Source organism: Pelophylax lessonae (genome assembly GCF_965119305.1).
Source record: "Pelophylax lessonae genome assembly, chromosome: 1".
Taxonomy (NCBI): Eukaryota; Metazoa; Chordata; class Amphibia; order Anura; family Ranidae; genus Pelophylax; species Pelophylax lessonae.
This window is the reverse complement of record NC_138768.1, coordinates 185,811,524-185,831,537: the sequence shown is the minus strand read 5'-3', so window position 1 is coordinate 185,831,537 and position 20,014 is coordinate 185,811,524. Positions and strand designations below refer to the sequence as shown.

Sequence of the window (20,014 nt, the reverse complement as noted above, 5' to 3'; positions counted from 1 at the left end):
TCTTGCTAAATCTTACTTTAAAGTCAGTTCAGAAAATGTTTCCTAATAAAAACTGCATAATCCTTTTATTACCTAGTTTTACATATCTGAATTATAGCCTTTAAAGAAAGAACACTGGATTTCCAGTGAAGTTCCAATGATACTAACTGTTTTAAAGTATATTACCAGATGTTGCTTATAACCTGCATTAACCCTTTTGTGGCCATGTATCATTGATGCCTAGATACTCAAGCCACATTTAGCAGCATCAGCATGCATCAGTTAACATAATAATTACGGAACTAAATTAGTTGATTACATATTTTTAAGGACATATAATTTTTTTATTTAGGATAGTGTGCGGAAGAGCCCTGCACTACAATCTGCTTCCTAAAAATAAAAAACTAAGCCAACCTGCATAATCAGTGTGCCGTTTACCAGCAAAATGTGGACCCAGGGTTGGAAGCTTCATTTCATCCAGGACTCTACAAAGTTTCCAAGCTCCAGGACCCATACCAGATGTAAGCAGGTTTAGGTGGGGACACAGGGGAAGTGTGTGTTCATGCTTCCCAGAGGCAGACAGAGGTAAACACAGTGCATGGTGTGGCTCTACATTATGAGCAACACTTCTCCCTAACATACATATAGCTTGATTCTTGGTTTCTGTTACTTGGCTCATTCTTCTCTCTGACACAACACTTCCGATATCAGGTCTTTGATACACTTTAACCTCTTGTGTTACATTTTTGAGCTGGTGCCGCATAGCTTGCATCAGTCTTCACCAACACTGGTCACCTCTCCCTGGGACACTGACATCGGTTTTGGTCTCTTTGCTTCTTCTCTTCACACCGCTATATAGTCTATTCAGAAATGACCCGGTAACATACAGATAAACAGCAGGAAGCTCAACACCATACTCCACCTACGCTTTATTCCCCAAGGCTTCTATGACCGCTTAGGCCGGGTCCCTAGAAGGCCCCATAATGCAATCAAACCCAATCTAGGGTACTGATCGCTAGGGAGGAAAGCCAGGCACACAGGCTCCTTCCCTACCAGGGACCTCCGTCATCTACACCAAGTCAGCTGAGCTTCCTGGCTGGCTGTTATCCATAATAACACACTTAGACAGGCGATAGATGATGCAATTTTCTTCACTGCAAATACAGGTTGCAGGAAAGAAAATCACTCAATTCCCCCATCAACACTGTCTGCAGAGCTATTGTGTTCTCATGGCGGAGGTGGTGGGGGCATGGGGGGCGCGGGAAACCGCTCCTGCTGGAAGAACACAGCGATTATTGCTAGCAGCTATAGCCCCTGGCAAAAATCACATGTAAAATTTTAGCATGCTGGTTGTACCCAAGTTGATTGATGGACCTAATTTGTTACAATCAGCCTGCCTGTAGATGGTTCGAATCTTGGTAGGTCCCTGCTGAACTGGCCGAGATTCGAACCATCTTTGACCAGCTTTATACTGTAGTCACTAGCAATGGTGATACAATCTAAAAAGGATTAAAGTGTTACTAAACCCACAACAGTAATATCAGTCTATATATGGAGTAAAGCATGCTTGTAATACTCACTGTGGAACCTAAGGTGTTAACCTGAATGTTGTTTAAAAAGACTGTTTTATCCCATCTCCTCTGTTCCTCCTGTTCTTCCACACAAGCACATGCTCAGTTTGGTGTTTATTGCTAGAGAGTTTTTTTTTTTTTTGGGAGGGTGCATGTGATCAGCGCAAGGCCAATCAGCACTGTTCAGACGGAGGGTCAGGGGTCCTGCAGCCTTATAGGGCAACCAGGGGAGAATGAAAACTCCTCCCACAAGCTTTAACCAGACACTGATAGAAGTCACAAGACTGCTATATACTGCTGATGAGAAAAGGTATTAAGCATGTTTATATTTACTAAGACTAATGCGTTTCCATATTCTGTGTACTGTGGGAGACCAGATATAGTGACTGCTCCTATAAACATCATTTGGTATTCAGTACTCAAGCCCTGGTACCTTCTGGTGCCTTCGCCCAATAATAGATCATACCTTGTTAGCAATTAGTAAGTCCAGTCTATCTCAGCACATTGTCCACATTGTCCACCTTTGGGACCCCCCAACAGTGCTCTCGCCAAGTGAGTAGAGGGGAGTGCAAAGTTAATTTACATGGCAGCTTCTGCCTACACAGAACTTGCAATGGCAGCCCATTTTTTTTTTTGTCTTTTGACAGGTGTAATTTAATATGATTTTTGGTTATTAGTGCCAAAAATGGAATTGCCAGATGCCAGAGAAAATATTTTTATAACATGTGGTATGAACATTCTATAAATGATTATGCTATTGCACTTTCTTTTACCATTTCCACGTCTAATTAAATAGAAATCTAAGTAAATAAACTTCTTTCTATTTATTTTAGGACGCACTAAAAGGGGATAATGAATTAACATGATGGGAAACATTAATCAACGAAGGAAACCTCCATTAGATACTGGCAGAGCAAATAAAAATCAGATCAGTACGGAAGAACCTGCATGTCGCTCAAACAACAACACGGTGACAACACAAATGGACTCTTCACTCAATGAAGACAACGATGAAGTGTTTTATAAATTTGTAATTCTTCATGCTGAAACAGATATAAATGAGGCCATGAGAATGAAGGATTTATTGCAAGACACTTTCCACATCAAGCCAGGACTTATATTTGCAGAAATGCCTGCAGGACACCATATATTAAAAACCCTGGACAATGCAGTAAATGGATCAGCCTGGACTATTATATTACTCACTGAGAACTTCCTCAAAGAAACTTGGTGTGAGTTCCAGTCCCATGCCACGTTAATCAATTCCATTAATATGTATCATAAATATAACACCGTGATCCCAGTGAGACCAAAAGACAATTACCTGCCAAGAGACAAGACACCCTTTCCAATAAATCTTTTTAACGCCTTGGAAGAAAAGAGTCCAGAGTTCAATCGGCTAGTGGAAAGAACCTTCCAGGACTCCATATATCAGAAGCATTTTGCAATATGGAAGGCTGAGAAAGAGAGCATGGAACAAAGAGAAATATAAGATTTATATGTATATTATATATATATACATATCATATATATATATATGATGTGTATATATATATATATATATATATACACAGTATCTCACAAAAGTGAGTACACCCCTCACATTTTTGTAACTATTTTATTATATCTTTTCATGTGACAACACTGAAGAAATTACACTTTGCTAGAATGTAGTGAGTGTATAGCTTGTATAACAGTGTAAATTTGCTGTCCACTCAAAATAACTCAACTCACAGCCATTATTGTCTAAACTGCTGGAAAAGAAAAAGTGAGTACACCCCCTAAATGATAATGTCCAAATTGGGCCCAAAGTTTCAATATTTTGTGTGGCCACCATTATTTTCCAGCACTGCCCTAACCCTCTTGGGCATGAAGTTCACCAGAGCTTCACAGGTTGCCACTGGAGTCCTCTTCCACTCCTCCATGACGACATCACTAAGCTGGTGGATGTTAGAGACCTCGGGCTCCTCCACCTTCCATTTGAGGATGCCACACAGATGCTCAATAGGGTTCAGGATTGGAAACATGCTTGGCCAGTCCATCACCTTTACCCTCAGCTTCTTTACCAAGGCAGTGGTCATCATAGAGGTGTGTTTGGGGTCGTTATCATGTTGGAATACTGCCCTGCGGCCCAGGGAGGGGATCATGCTCTCTTCAGTAAGTGACAGTACACGTTGGCATTCATGGTTCACTCAATGAACTGTAGCTCCCCAGTAGCGGCAGCACTTATGCAGCCCCAGACCATGACACACCAACCACTATGCTTGACTGTAGGCAAGACACACTTGTCTTTGTACTCCTCCCCTGGTTGCTGCCACACATGCTTGACACCATCTGAACCAAATAAGTTATCTTGGTCTCAACAGGCCACAGGACATGGTTCCAGTAATCCATGCCCTTAGTCTGCTTGTCTTCAGCAAGCTGTTTGTGGGTTTTCTTGTGCATCATCTTTAGAAGAGGCTTTCTTCTGGGACTACAGCCATGCAGACCAATTTGATGCAGTGTGCGACTTATAGTCTGAGCACTGACAGGCTGATCCCCCACCCTTTCAACCTCTGCAGCAATTCTGGCAGCACTCATACGTCTATTTCCCAAAGACAACCTCTGGATATGATGCTGAACATGTGCACTCAATTTCTTTAGTCAACCATGGCGAGGCCTTTTCTGAGTGGAACCTGTCCTGTTAAACCTCTGTATGGTCTTGGCCACCGTGCTGCAGCTCAGTTTCAGGGTCTTGGCAATCTTCTTATAGCCTAGGCCATCTTTATGTAGTGCAACAATTCTTTTTTTCAGATCCTCAGAGAGTTCTTTGCCATGAGGTGCCATGTTGAATTTCCAGTGACCAATATGAGAGAGTGACTGCGATAACACCACATTTAACACACCTGCTCCCCATTCACTCCTCAGGCCTTGTGACCCTAACGAGTTTCATGACACCGGGGAGGTAAAACGGCTAATTGAGTCCAATTTGGACAATTTCACTTAGGGGTGTACTCACTTTTGTTGCTAGCGGTTTAGACATTAATGGCTGTGCGTTGAGTTATTTTGAGGGGAAAGCAAATCTACCCTGTTATACAAGCTGTAAACTCAATACTTTACATTGTAAAAAAGTGTAATTTCTTCAGTGTAGTCACATGAAAAGATATAATTAAATATTTACAAAAATGTGAGGGTTGTACTTACTTTTGAGATACTGTGTATATATATATGATATATATGAGATAACAGGACACTAATCACTAATAGTTGGAGGCTTTTGCAAACCCACATTGTATAAAGCTTGCCAACAGGGAAAGGTTGAGGTTATAGAGACTGCTGTTAAAGAAACAATGTGTATAATGTAATATATGAAGTTAGCTCATGAATATTGCAAATGGTCTACTTTCATGCATTGACTTGCTTGAAATACCTCTTGACAAGGCCAGTTCCTCAGTTTTATAATTTTACAAGACCACATGGGGGAATACACAGTAAACATAGAACAAGAATTTTTTTTCTACGGTTTCTGGAAGTGCACAAGTGCACGATGCTCTAATGCCAGTCAATGCATGAATCAGTTTGTTCCATGGGATTCAGGAGAACTTTTTTAAAGTGTTAACTTTAAAAACTTTAAACCCAGAACCTGCATTCACTATATCTGGTCTCCCGCAGTACACAGAACATAGGAATGTAATTATTTTAGTAAATATAAACGGATAAATACCTTTTCTCATCAACAGTATATAGAAGCCTTGTGACTTGTAACAGTTCCTAGTAAAGCTTGTAGGAGGAGTTTTCATTCTCCCCTGATCCCCTGTGTGGACATGTCTGGACAGTGCTAATTGGCCCTGACCTGATCACATGAATTCTCCCAAAAAAAAAAAACTCACTAGCAATACACACCAAACCGAGCATGCACAGCCCAGCCCCTGGCTCTTTAAATATCAGTTTGTTTTTTGGAGACAGTGAAAGAAGAGGAGGATCAGAGAGACTCGATCAACCAGCCTTTATACGCAATGCAAAGGATTAACCCCTTAGGTTCAAAAGCGAGTATAACAAGCATGCTTTACTGCATATACACACTGATTTTACTGTAGGTTTAGTAACAATTTAAAAGTCAAAACCAAGTAAAAAGAGCAGCGCAACCAAATATTTTGCTATGTGTGTGTGTGCCTCAACTCCATTTGATTTAACTGCATCTGACATAAATAGGAACACAAGGTGATAAATATAAACGTTCAAGAATGAATAAATAAAGATAGAAAACTCATTCATAGTGTGAAAATTCATGCAATCAAAAGTCCCAACACTTCTATCTTCCACAGGCTTTTGTTATCACCATATAATCAATATTCCTCCTATTGGTGATAATGCAATATAATTATGAGATCCACCACTGATATTGTGCTCCTCCATGTTCCACACCAGCTGCATACCAGAACATTAGACCCACTTTGCCATAAGGTCTATTTACATCTTGCCCTTTAAGCTGGGCTACTATTCAACCAGGTATTTCCAATAACAATATGAAGTATGAACTAATTAAATAACTTTATCCAAATGTGCCAATAAGAAATAGAAGTCAAATGCAAATGCAAAGTGCAAACCTACAAATGCAAAGATGTGACCTGTAGTAGTAAAGTGGTCCTCATACAAAAATGTAATAATAATAGAGTTCCTGTGCCACACAAAGCAGCTTACTGACAACAGAGATCTCACAATCAGGAGACCAACAAAGCGTTTGTATATATAATGAGTTTCTGGGCTTGTCCCAGGAATCAAAGGCACAGCCTACTAACTAGAACATTTCATTGTCTTTGTAGCCCCAGAGTCCAATGGAACATACTTAAATTTGTTGGGCCCAAACCAACAAAGTATTTGGCTAGCAGAAGACATTTTACTGTCTCTGTTTCCCCAGAGTCCAATAGGTACAAACTTTAGTGTGAACCAAAGTCCAGCAAATACTTTTCAACTTTAGGAAACATAACATAACATTCTGGAGCAGTGTCGAATGGGAGTAACATAGCACAAACCCCCATTATTAGCAACAACTTTTTCTTTGGGCCCATGATCTCAAGGACTAAAAGCTTAACCACTTGCCGACTGCTCACAGTATATTTACTGCGGCAGTCAGCCCCTCACAGGCAGAGCGACGTAGGTGGAGAGTGGAGAGGGAGAAAGGCAGGCGGCTAATGTAAACAAGCCGCCTGTCATTCTCCCCGGTGCATGAATGACGATCATACGGTTCTACTATGTAGAACCGTTGATCACTGTTCATACATCTCAAGCCACAGCCAATCACAGTTAGAATCACGCCCCTAGGGACACACATAGCCCCTCCCTCTCAAAGATTTTTACATTTTTTGGGGGGGAATTTCATATAAATAAATGTGAAAAATATTGTTATTTTTGCAAAATTGACAGGCAGCACAGCCACACAAGTCCCATAAGCACATGGAAACATGCCTCAGCTCCTTGTAGCAGGGAAATTAGATTATATTCCTTCCATGTAGATAACAGGACATAGTAGCAATCCAGAGCAACAGGACAGCAGATCACTTTTCAGGGCACTTCTTGCAACTGCTGGTATCAGGAGCACAACCCAGCAGCAAACAGCACCAGCAAGAGTGTCCTTGCAGCAACATTTTACATATAAAGAACGACTCCCTGTGAAACTAACACAGCCAATCCTGAGCAACATGGCTGTGCCCCACTTTAACTCGAAAAAAACAGGATTCAACCACTTACAGGATCACCAATAGTAACAGGGTTCAGGCAGTTGAATAGGCTTTCCAGAGGATCCAGTAGTAGAAATGTAATGCCTCAGTTACCTTGGTTAGGCTTTCTAATGATGATAGGATTGTCTGTAATCCCAAGTTTTGCAAGAGGTTAGGGTACCTTTTCTGCATACCTGGGAGATCATTCTTAACAGCAGCAAGCACAGCACTGACTCCCTATAATAGTGACAATGCTCTTCCCAGCCTGTGATCCCAAGGGCTGCAGGCACAGAACATGTTGTAAGTAACCTTAGATCAATGTAGCCTCCTAGGGATAAACAGTGACTGATTCCAGTGAACTTTGTAAATTTTCTTTTCTGAAACAGCAACAATAATTCCTACGGGTGTTTTCTTTAGACAAGGTCAACAATTCCCATTGGCAACAAGTGTCACAGCCATAACTGAAGTGACAATGGCTGTAACCTCAGCAAACATAAGCATCTTCACAGGAAAGCACACATCAGATAATACACAAACAGTTATCACTATTTCTCCACATTCTTTACTCCAGTTTGCTCACTAGCTTTAGACATCGATGTGGCAAGACACGGGATAGACTCTTCCCACAGCAGCGGGATGTATGGGCATGCCTAACCCAGCTAACAGTGACTGATGGTCAACAGTTCTCAGTTGCAGCTTCTTCTGTACTAGCGGTAGATGCGGGCACTCTGATGCAGTGACTGGTGAAGTGGGCAACAACTGATCAGGGCCAGTGGTGGCTGTAGAGGGCTCACAGTAGATGGTCGCAGTGGGAACTAGCACTTCCACTGCAGTGGCGGTGATGCTGGCAAGTGCAGTAGCCTCTGCATTGCAGGATCAATGCTGGCCAAGACAGACACACTGGAATGAGTAGCAGTAGAATCAGTTTCTTCAACAGTTGCATAACCATGCACCCAGTCTATTTACATCACTTGGGATGGAAGTGGTGGATGAGCGGTTACTAGCAGTAGTTCTCTGCTGCCATAGCGCCGACTCCAGTGGCGTAAAAAAATGGCAAAGCCAGAGCATAGGATGCAGATGATCCCCATAGCCACAGAGCTCTGGGAGATGTACAGGTCTATCTTCCCACAAGGCAGCAGCACAGATATGGTTGTGCACATGGCTGAGTGGGAGGGCCACCTCCCCAAATATATATATATATATATACTGTATATATATATATATATATATATATATATATATATATATATATATATATACTCTCCCAGCATGCAACAGTGGCCATCAAGCTCTTACTGATTGGCTGAGAAAAGTATTCATTTTCATAACCTAGCTTTACTGTAGTTCCTCATACTAATGTCAAAGGTAACAGTGCCACCTACTGACAGAAGGGGGGACCTATAGCCAGGGCCGCCGCTAGAAATCCCAGGGCCCCATACAGCCTATTTGACAGGGCCCCCCCCCACTTCCGGCGAAAATATCAAAATGATTAACCCCCCCCCCCCCCTAATCTCTCTTCCTAGCACAAATCCCTCCCAATCACCCTTCCCAGCACAACCCCCCAAATCCCTCCACAAATTCACAACCCCATCCCCCCAGCACAAATTCCCCCCTCTTAGCACAAATGCCCCAGCCCCACTCCTAGCACAAACTTTCCCACAATCCCCCCTTCTGGCTCAAATCCCCCAAACCCTCCTACAAGCACATACCCCCCATTCCTCCTTCTACCAAATGCCCCCCCCCCCAAATCCCCATTACACTTTCTAGCAATAAGAGCTGCCAATCCCTCAAACATCCCAGGCATAAATTATTTTCCCATTATTATTTCTGTAAGCCCCCCAAACCGACAGGGAGAAACCAATACTAAGCCAGGAGGGGGTGCACTGTGTTGTGCTTTCCCCTCCTGTCTGAACAACACACAGCATAAGAGACAGGATCGCTCTTACATTGCATCGGACTGTACACTCACACACAGTTTGATTACCCCCCCCCCCCACCCACATTTCCTGCTGTCTGGAGATGAGCAGCCCGTGGAGGAGGTAGGGGGTGGTAATCAAACTATGTGTGTGTGTGTGTGTACAGTGCGATGCAATGTAAGAGCGATCCTGTCTCTTATGCTGCATGGACGAGTGTTGTTCAGACAGGAGGGGAGAGCCCACACAGCACCACACAGCGCACCTCCTCCCAGGTCTTACCTCTCCACAACTCCACCACTTCTCCAGACTGCAGTCCCCGTGTCCCAGCTCTGAGTGTGGGCGGGGACAAACAGCTGAAAGCCGGCGAGAGGGGGAAAACCCGGCTTTCAGCTGGTGGAGGAAGAGGCAGACAGTGCATCGCTCTGTCATTGATCCCTCTCCCCACCAATCTTCCTGCTGCCCGGGCCCCCCTATGGGCCCGGGCCCCATACAGGAGTACTGGCTGTACCCCCCTGATGGCGGCCCTGCCTATAGCCACACAAGGCTTAGGAGAAAACCCAAATGATCACAAAGACTATAAAATCAGCCGGGTCAACTACAACCTAGCACAGCTAAATTATTTGCTGGTAGCCTTTTTTAAGAAAAGGGGGCAACATATATCAATTTTTTTTTTAATCTAGTAAAATCTAGAGTACTGAAAGCAGCATGTGGCTCATGAGGCACTGATTGCTGATCATTGGCTTTACTCATTTACGTGCCTTTGACAAGCAAGAAACTCTACCAACCCACCCTATCTATCCAATTCAGAACTAAAGCTGCTGTGTTGTTATCCAGTTGCTGATCGCACTATAGCAGTTTTACTGCTTCAGTGTGTCCGCGCTGTGCAGGATCACGTAAACATACGTGTTTCTCCCTTCCTGGCGCGCATGAGTGCGTGCCGCCAGAAGATCGCTCCTGCTGTGATTCCACAGGAAGAACGGCAGTCTGCCTATGTAAACAAGGCAGATTGCTGTTCTTACTTTAAGGAAGGCATAGATCCTGTATTCCTGCAAAGCACCTCCCACACTACACTAAAACACTAGCTAGGCACACAGTTAACCCTTTGATCATCTATGATGTTAACCCCTTCCCAACCAGTGTCATTAATACAGTGACAGTAATTATTTTTAGCACTGATCACTGTATTAGTGTCACTGGTTCCGCAGTCCCGCTATAAGTCGCTGATCGCCGCCATTACTAATAAAAAAAATAAATAAATAAAGATTAAATTGATATATATCCCATAGTATGTAGATGCTATAACTTTTGCGCAAACCAATCAATATATGCTTATTGGGATTTTCTTTTACCAATGATGTCTTGATAAAGAAATTTGATTTTTTTTTTTTATTTATTTGATATGCTTTATAGCAGAAAGTAAAAAATATTGTTTTGTTTTTTGTTTTTTTAATTGTCACTCAATTTTTGTTTATAGCGCAAAAAATAAAAAGCGCAGAGGTGATCATATGCCACCAAAAGAAAGTTCTATTTGTGGGAAAAAAAGGACAACATTTTTTTTTTGGGTATAGTGTCGCAAAAAATGGCCTAGTCATGAAGGGGGTAAATCTTCCAGAGATGAAGTGGTGGTTATTACCGCTGCAGACTTTACATTCATGAGAAATATGTGATACTAACGGTGTCTTAACCCAATATTTTTTTGTTCCTTGATATGTTTTTGAAGACACAAAAAAGTAGGGCATCCTCAGCTCCATATAACCCTAAACAACAAATTTCTAAATTGTAACTCCATTGTAGACACTTTTCACTTCCAGGGCACACTCGTTTGTTAACTAGACACCTACTACTACTTTAATTGATGGTGAAAACAGCACATATCATGCAGACAGGCAATGTTTCCCATTATCCCATCTTCATGTGTGCAGGCCACGTTAAGCTGAATTTGCTAATATTAGGTAAGAGTTATTCCATTTCACTGCTGATTTGTCTATTATTGAAATTGTAACCTGAAAAGTCTGCTGAATCTTGGCAATATCTACCATGCCTAATCTACTATGTTTGTTACAGTTCCAAATGTTCAGCTCATGTTCAGTTGGTTGCTTGGCAGTTTGTGTTTTGTTTTCCTGCTTTGCTCATCAGGCCTGCACTAGGTGTTCCCTGCCCAAGCTGTAGCCCATGACTATTTCTGGACATCTAAAAATATGGTGCAGCTTTCCCCTTCATTAGTTGTGATTGGCCTAACAGAAGCCTTTAAGCACCTCAGTAATACACATTGCCCTTTATGTGCCATACAATGAATCTAATACAGATATTCTGTATTCAGCTGACAGGTATGGACTTAGCATTTGCTTTTGAGCTAACAATACATTCTTTTTACCAGGCAGAACAAAATGGGTTTCTAATGTGAAATATATGAATTTTTGGAAAAATAATAATGGCACACTTTTTTAAAATTAAAATATCACATTGTGAAATACAAATTATTGATTATGCTCAAGCTGAGATGATGTCATTATGGCAGGAGAAAACAGTTCCTCAGTCTCTTCGCTAGTAAAGATTTGCTTGGGCATCCTTTAAACTCATCTCTGTTTGGATTTCTGTGCTGTTTCAAAGTTTAATCAGCTAAGGGCCAGGTCATTCTCTGTCCCACAGCATCTGTAAACAAAGGGGCAGGAGGCTGGTGGCATGCAATGAAATTGATTAAATATAGACATGTGTCCATACAAGGGCACTGACATCAGCATCCTGTCACTTTGTTTACATGTGATGTTGGGTAAGGAATGACCTGTCATTGACCTTATATGAGCACATGCCCATGGTTAGCCAATGGAATTGACTAAATGTGAGGATGTGTCCACATAAAAGTACTAATGTCATCTCATGTCTGGCGAAGGGGTCCTCTGCAGCTCTGAAACATTGCACTTGTATCTTTTTAATGTGATCTCTCTGCAATAAAAGTTTTGGACAACATTTGATGATCCATGGTGTGCTGGCGAATATGTGCATTGAACTGTGATGAGACCATTATTCAACTGGTAGTCGCTGCTGCACCCGCTACTGACAAGCCTTGTTTCCAGGAAAGTGTACAATGGGAATATGGACAAAACCATTCAAGAGCACTGATGTCACCAGCATCCTGCCCCTTTGTTTACATCTGATGTGGGGTGAGGAACGACCCTTCAGTGCCCTTTTATGAACACTTGTCCATATTTAGCCAATGGTATTAACTAAATATAAGTATGTGTCCATGTAAAAGCACTAATGTCATCACCAGCATCCTGCCCCTTTATTTACATGTGCTGTGGGACACACAGCTCACTGGGCTTAAAAGAGTGCAACTTGGAAGTTTGGATAGAGATGAATTCAGAGGATGACCAAGCTCACCATTCTACTCTACACTCTACTCTACTCTACTCTGGTTCAGACTGCCTATTGCAATTATGTAGGTGGTCACAAGGTAAGAGGTAGCAGCAGGGGCCTAATTTGATTCAGACATTTGTGAATAATGCCAAGACCTTCACAGGCACCAGGATTTACCTAACTGCACCATCTCTGAGTCAGTATCTTAGTCACTCTAGGAAATAGATGCCAACCTTGCTGACAAGTGAGTCAGCACTGTTCTAATATCCTTTCCTGGTGGTTACCGACTTAATAATTTTTCATCCAGACAGACTAGGAGCTGTCCTGTCACAGGTCATCCATAAAAAAGAGCATCCTGTGGTTTTTCTCAGTCGGTAATTAACCAGGGCAGAGAGAAACTACACTGTAGTAGAATGTTTGGCTCTTAAGTGGGCCTCAGAATCACTCTGTTGCTACCTCTTAGGAAGAAACTATTAGGCTTATCTCCAACCACGCTCCTCTGACATCAAAGTGGATTATTATGCTGATAGTGGTTACCATGTTCCCTTATAAAAGGGACCCTGGGGGCCCCAAAACATCCGTGTCTTATGGCTTTTTTGACACTGTCTTCAGAGTAAACACATGAAATGCATCTATTTAGAGTGCTGATGACTTCACATGTATGCATTTGGTTCTGGCATGGCACCTTCCATGGCATTCACGAGCACACATGATCACAAGTTCAAATACTGTATTGAGTGCAGCTGGTATTTGGACTTTTTAAAATTAAAATGTTGATGCTCTTTCCAATGTCCATTATTTTGACTTCACTGGTGCCTAAACCTCCTACTGGCTGAGGCTTGGTGGGGTGGGTATATACTGCCCAAAACAGCAGGTATATATCTCCTTTCTTTGTACGACAGGTCTCTTTAAGAGACACTGCAGGGGTTAATAAATGAGAGGGCTAATGAGGAAGTGGAGAGAGACTGATGGAAAGGCTGCTGAACGTTGCACCTGTTTGATACACATATCAGAAGATCTACTGCCGGGTGGGCCCTGTGGTACCACTGTGTTTGGATTCTGTTCACTGAAATTTTCCTGGCTGAAGCCAGCCCTTTTCTGTCAACGGGACTACAGTACATTAACCTGAAAAGAAAGATTGGGTACAAAAAGAGAGTCAAAGTGTCTTAGAAGTAAAGGTCAGAGGGAGGTACACCAATCGCAAATGCAATATTGGATACCCATGATCTTCGGGCCCTCAGGCAGCAGTGCATTAAAAACAGGCATGATTCTGTGAAAGACATTACTGTCTGTGAATATGGTTCGCTGTACCATCCAAAAATGCAAGGTAAAGCTCCATAATGCAAAGAAGGAGCCATATCTGAACATGATCCAGAAATGCTGTGGTCTTCTCTGGGCCAAAGATAATTTAAAATGGTCTGTTGCAAAGAGGAAAACTGTTCTGTGGTTAGAGGAATTGAAATTTGACATTCATTTTGACAACCATGGGTGCTACGTGCTCTGAACTAAAGAGTAGAGGGACCTTCTGGCTTGTTCAGCACTCAGTTCCAAAGATTGGATAGTATGGGATTGTATTAGTACATCTGGAACGGGCAGCTTGCACATCTGGAAAGGCACCATCAATGCGGAATGATATATTCAGGTTTTAGAGCAGCATATGCTCCCATGGAGATGATGTCTTTTTCAGGGAAGGTCTTGCATATTTCAGCAGGACAATGCTAAAGCACATACTGCATCAATCACAACAGCATGGCTTTGTAGTCAAAGAGTCTTGTTGTTTAACTGGCCTGCCTGCAGTCCAGATCTTTCAGCAACTGAAAATATTTGGCACATCTTGAAATTACAAATACGAAAAAGAAGACCAAGGACTGTTCAGCAGTTAGAATCCTATGTCAGGCAAGAATGGGACAATTCCTCTCCCAAAACTCCAGCAACTGGTCTCCTCAGTTCCCAAACCTTTACAGAGTGGTTAAATCTAAATTTATAGGCATGTTTCCTGTTTTGTTTCCATCCAAATTATATATTTGTGTAAAGTAAATAATAAGGAGGGCAGGGAGGCCAGTTGTTTATTTAATTTTTTTTAACTCAAAAAAGAATTAGAATTTTACCCAAAAGAGGAAAGGAAGGTCTGCTTCTCTTCCACCAACCCCAACATCATATTTAGAATGTTTTTTCGGGGGGGGGGGGGGGGGACAGGTACCTAGATTTAAAGAGGTTGTAAACCCATGAAACTTTTTTTTTTTTTTTTGCTGCAACCTGAAAGAGAAACCCATAATGAGCTAGTATGCATCGCCGTTCCTTTAGAGCGCATGCGCCAGTGATGTCACTGGCTGCATGTAAGGTAAATATCTCCTAAACGGTGCATGTTTAGGAGATATTTACAGTACCTATAGGTAAGCCTTAATATAGGCTTACCTATAGGTAAAAGTGTCAGAGGAGGGTTTACTTCCTCTTTAACAGGTACCTACTCCCCATTTCCACAGAGCAGAAGTTCCCCCCCCCACAACCTCAGGAGGCTGCAGGACCATTTAGAAAGTGTAGCCAGGCTCACACATGCACAGTGGGGAGTGAGCTGTGCAGCTGCCAGGAAACACAGTTGGCTTCCCCCAGTACACATGCCGGCTTTAGTGACCCAAAGACTGGTGAAGAGATGGCCCAGGTGAGGACAGTGCTGGATCTCTGGACAGATAAGTGTCCTTTTATTAAAAGTGAGCAGCTATTGTGTTTGTAGCTGCTGACATTACAAAGTGACTGAAGCTCCTCTTTAATTTGTCCTTTAACACCAAGCTTTGTGACTCATATGTTAAAGCCAAAGGAAAAATATATTGCTTTAATAATGCACGAAGCCTTCCCCCCGTTAATGAATCACACAGTATTAAAATGCCACTTTTATCACGTATTGCTGTTACATACTGCATATGTGTATCTCGTGAATCAGAAAAGTATTTTCGGGGGGAAAAGGTTTAAGATTGCTTGTATATAGCAAAATTAAAAAAGTTAAATATTTGAGAAACGTGATGTACCAGATAAATGTCTCTCTGGATTTTTAGAAAATTACAAAACCTGATATTAAGCATTTACCTCTGAGAATTATCTGTTGAGATGTTCTTAGGAGGGATAAAATGATCTAATCATGATTGCACTGCAAACATTTTTTTTATATTTTCTAATGGTAGAGCTGTGTTTATAACTAAATATAACCAATTAGGAGTTATATATCTGTTTCTTTTTTTGGAGAAAAGCTTCGTACACACGATGAGAATATCAGATGAATGATCGTCCATTTTTTTCTGCATGCTAGTCTCATATTAAAAATTAAGAAGTTAGTAAATTACAAAAATTCTTGCACGACAGAATAAAACTTCAGAAGTGATGTAATGTGTTGTATTGTATTGTAATATTGTCTTTCATTTCTGAGCATGTGTGGTTTTGTTCTTCTGATTTTTTGCAGACGAATACTGTACTGTACTGTACTTTTAACCTAAGCGAAGGCTCTCCATTATCTTTCGGCATCTGGGCTGGCATGGTGTAGTGCATCAAATGTACAAGAACACAGATAACAGATAATATAGCTATGACAACTCTATATTCAACAGAATAAATAAATGTCCTCATGGAAGGTCAGTAAGTCTAGCAAACAGTTTTAGGCTTTCTCTTACAAATGACTTTTTAGGTTTCAGACTTTGGAAAGGTACAGGGGATATATTATTAAATATTACCAAAAGTAAGGTATATATTGTTTTTACATAGAGGCATTGCAAAAAGTACAACACACGCTGAGATTAAAAGTAATGTATAATGGCTTTGTACATATGTTCTTTAACCACTTCCCACCCATCATATAGCAAAATGATGGCTGCAAAGTGGTTAAGTTATCCTGACTGGGCGTCATATGATGTCCAGCAGAATGCGCTGCTAATGTGTGGCCCAGAGGGGGCGCACTGCGGCGATCAAGGGTGAAATGTGTCTCTTAGACACAGCCCATCCCTGATCATGGTAAACAGCAAATGAAATTGGCTGTTTACTACATGATTGGCTGTATCCAATTACAGCCTGTCACAACTATCAACACAAGACAGAGCCATTACTAAAAGATCCTGGCTTCTTCTCCACACACACTTATTGTGTGAGGAGAAGAGCAGGGATCGGTGAGTGTTTGAGTTTTTTACAATTGCTACACACATTACTGTGCACCACATGCCCCCCCCCCCCCCAAAAAAAAGAGAACCTGTCACACAGCCCATCTGGATCTTTCACACAGTCCATCTGGATCTGTCACGCAGCCCATCTCATTCTATCACACAGCCCATCTAGATCTGTCCTACAGCCCATCTAGATCTAGCACACAGCACATCTGGATCTGTCACAGCCCATCTGAATCTGTCACACAGGCCATCTGCCACACAGTTCATCTGGAACTGTCACACAGGCCAACAGTACCACCATCAGTACTGCCATCAATGACCTGTCACACAGGCCATCAGTACCGTCATCAGTGACCTGTCACACAGGTCATCAGAACAGCCATCAGTGACCTGTCACATTGGCCATCAGTACTGCCATCAGTACTGCCATCATGACCTGTCACACAGGCCATCAGTACCGCCATCAGTACCGCCATCAGTGACCTGTCACACAGGTCATCAGTACCGCCATCAGTGACCTGTCACATTGGCCATCAGTACCGCCATCAGTACTGCCATCAGTGACCTGTCACACAGGCCATCAGTACCGCCATCAGTGACCTGTCACACAGGCCATCAGTACCATCATCAGTGACCTGTCACGCAGGTCATCAGTACCGCCATCACTGATCTGTCACACAGGCCATCAGTGCCGCCATCAGTGATCTGTCACACAGGCCATCAGTGCCGCCATCAGTGATCTGTCACACAGGCCGTCAATACTAGCCGCCATTTCCAAAAGATTTTTTACATCTGAGGAGTGTGGCACTGCCCCTGCTGGGACTGCTAGGAATTGCCTTGACGTGCTCCCCTGGTTTCAAGCATACAGTTGTAATTAGATCAAACTCCTGAATCCCTCCTTGCTCCTGTTGGCTCTTCACTGAAATAAAAAGTCTAGGGGTGTTTGTTTTGTTTGTTGTTTATTTTGTAATTGGGATAGGAGAAGGGAATATTGGGATACTCCAAATTAACTATTCACATAGATGAGGACTTCTACCTTCAGAACTTTAGTACTTAGGAACGGCCGTTAATCCACACTGCCACAGGTGTAGATGGAATTTAGTATCTTGCTATCTTCACTCTCTGACAAGATGACTTGGGGATTGTTATCTTATCTTCAGGACACTCTCACTAGCATCCCCTTTCGGCTGACACCCATCCACTGACTATCCTAGGAGCAGGCGTGGCCCCTCTCAGGTCAGGCCACTTGACACGAGTTCCTGTACTCACGATACTGCAGAAACAGGACCTCCAGTGTCTCCCTTCTCGGTCAGCTTCCCTGGACCTTTGGGTTCAGCTCCTCTCGACCACTCCTCCCACCCTCAGATTGACCTTCTGAGGCTGCTTGGCACCTCTACAGAAGAGGAGGCAGCCGCCCCTCCCTCCGGGACTCTGCTCCCCTACGAAAGACATCGAGCACATGTGCTCCTGGCTTTTACACAGTATCCCAACATGCACCGAGGCGTCCTGCCCTCTGCCAATCATCAGGACTGTATCAAAAGCCCATGCACCCATTCTTCAGGTTTCCTCCCACTGTCTAATATACCTCCCTATTGGACCAGTGTGAAACACTCTTTAGACTGAATGAATTGCATACTGAGCACAATGAGCAGACTTCACTAACAGATCCTGCTCTCTGGTAGGCAGAGAACAATATAGATTTACCTGCAGCCCCTCTGGTAAGCAGACAAAGCTCAAAACTATACTTTCTCACTAGCACCTACCTAGGAGGATGCTACAGGAGGCATATACAATCCTTACTATGTAGGATGACGACAGCAGCGGGGAGCTTTAATCTGATTCGGTTCGGAATTCAAGCCAGTAGAGAGTAGTGGATAGGGGACCGAATCAGAGGAGTAAAAAGTCCCTCCTAAAAGAATAAGGAGAACAAGATGAGAGGACCTTCCTACCACCAGCAGGGCCATACACCCCAAGGGCACCAACACAAATGGAGGTAGACCCCCAGGAAGAGGAGCCCAGTGCCATCAATGGAATAACACACCAAACCAGAAGAATCTGGGCCCAAACCTACCTTCCCGATGCCCTGGCAAACACCTTATGTTTGCCTGCCAGCTCAGGGTCAGCTATAATCCCCCCTTTCACCGCACACCCAGGTGTGCAGCCCAACATTACAAATTTTTCACAATTAGATTATTTTTATTTGTTTTTCCCACAAGATTTGCTGCAGTATATGGTGGATCAAACAAATCTCTTTGCAGAGCAATTTATTTCCTCCAACCTCAATTCGTCATACGCCCGTATGTTTCATTGGCGTTGTCTCACACTAGACAAATTCAAATTGTTTTTGGGCCTTACATTTAATATGGGGCTTACAAACAAAAATGAAGTCCACCCACCCCATCCATCACATGCCGATTTATTCTGCTGTCATGTCCAGGACACGCTATGACATGATTATGCGCTTCCTACATTTTATTGATAACTCACTAAGCCCTTCCGAGATCATCCCAACCACGACAAATTGTATAAAATACACCCTCTAATAAAATCTTTTTCTAAAAGGTTTTTTTAAAGTGCATGTCCCAGACCAAAATTTTTGTGTGACCAAATCCCTTATCCACTTTACTGTCCGCCTGTACTTCAAACAGTATATTCCCAGTAAGAGAGCCAGGTATGGGTTGAAACTAAACAAACTTTGTGACAGAGCCACTGGATATGTGCATGCCTCCTTCCACGTGTATGTGTATGGGAAATATGTCTGGGAATTCATGTACCCCCTGTTCAAAAAAGGACATCATATATATGTGGACAACTATTATACCAGCTTGCCCCTTTTTCCTCACCTGTACCGTGAAAAAACCCTGGCCTGTGGTACCTCCAGAAAAAACAGGAAGGGCTTCCCACAACATTTAGTCAAAGAGGGGAATCTGCATTTCTGAGAAATGAGGAAGTGTTGGCCGCGAAGTGGAGGGACATGAAAGATGTTTATGTCATGTCCACCATCCACAATGACACCTTGGTGGAAATTTACAGAAGACGTGGCCCCATTGTAAATCCTGAATGTGTCCATGATTATAATCAGTTCATGGGGGGAGGGGGGGGGGGGTGGATTTAAACGACCAGATGTACAACCATATTTATCAACCCGAAAGTCCCCTTACTGGTATAAAGAAGGTTGCATTTCATCTCTTTCATATGACCATGTATAATTCGTATGTCAGAAGTCAACAGAAAGCCTATCTCAAATATATTGAAGATATCGTCACTCCCCTGATTTACCAGCAAGGACCCTCCCCAGGAAGCCTTCACTCTGATAGTGTGAGTCGACTTCATGAGCAACATTTTCCCTA

At 42.6% G+C, this 20,014-nt stretch overlaps 1 protein-coding gene across 1 annotated transcript in view; it reads left to right on the top strand.

Annotated features, from left to right (window-relative positions):
* TICAM2 (TIR domain containing adaptor molecule 2) overlaps window positions 1-3,042 on the top strand; it is a gene marked incomplete at its 3' end in the record, with an annotated part of 88,534 nt that extends 85,492 nt beyond the window's left edge. Inside the window, exon 2 of the mRNA XM_082267485.1 lies at window positions 2,384-3,042. Within this exon, the coding sequence (XP_082123611.1) occupies window positions 2,413-3,042 (630 nt within the window). The 5' untranslated portion in view covers window positions 2,384-2,412. The remainder of the gene's footprint in view (window positions 1-2,383) is intronic.
* Window positions 3,043-20,014: the final 16,972 nt, after the last annotated feature.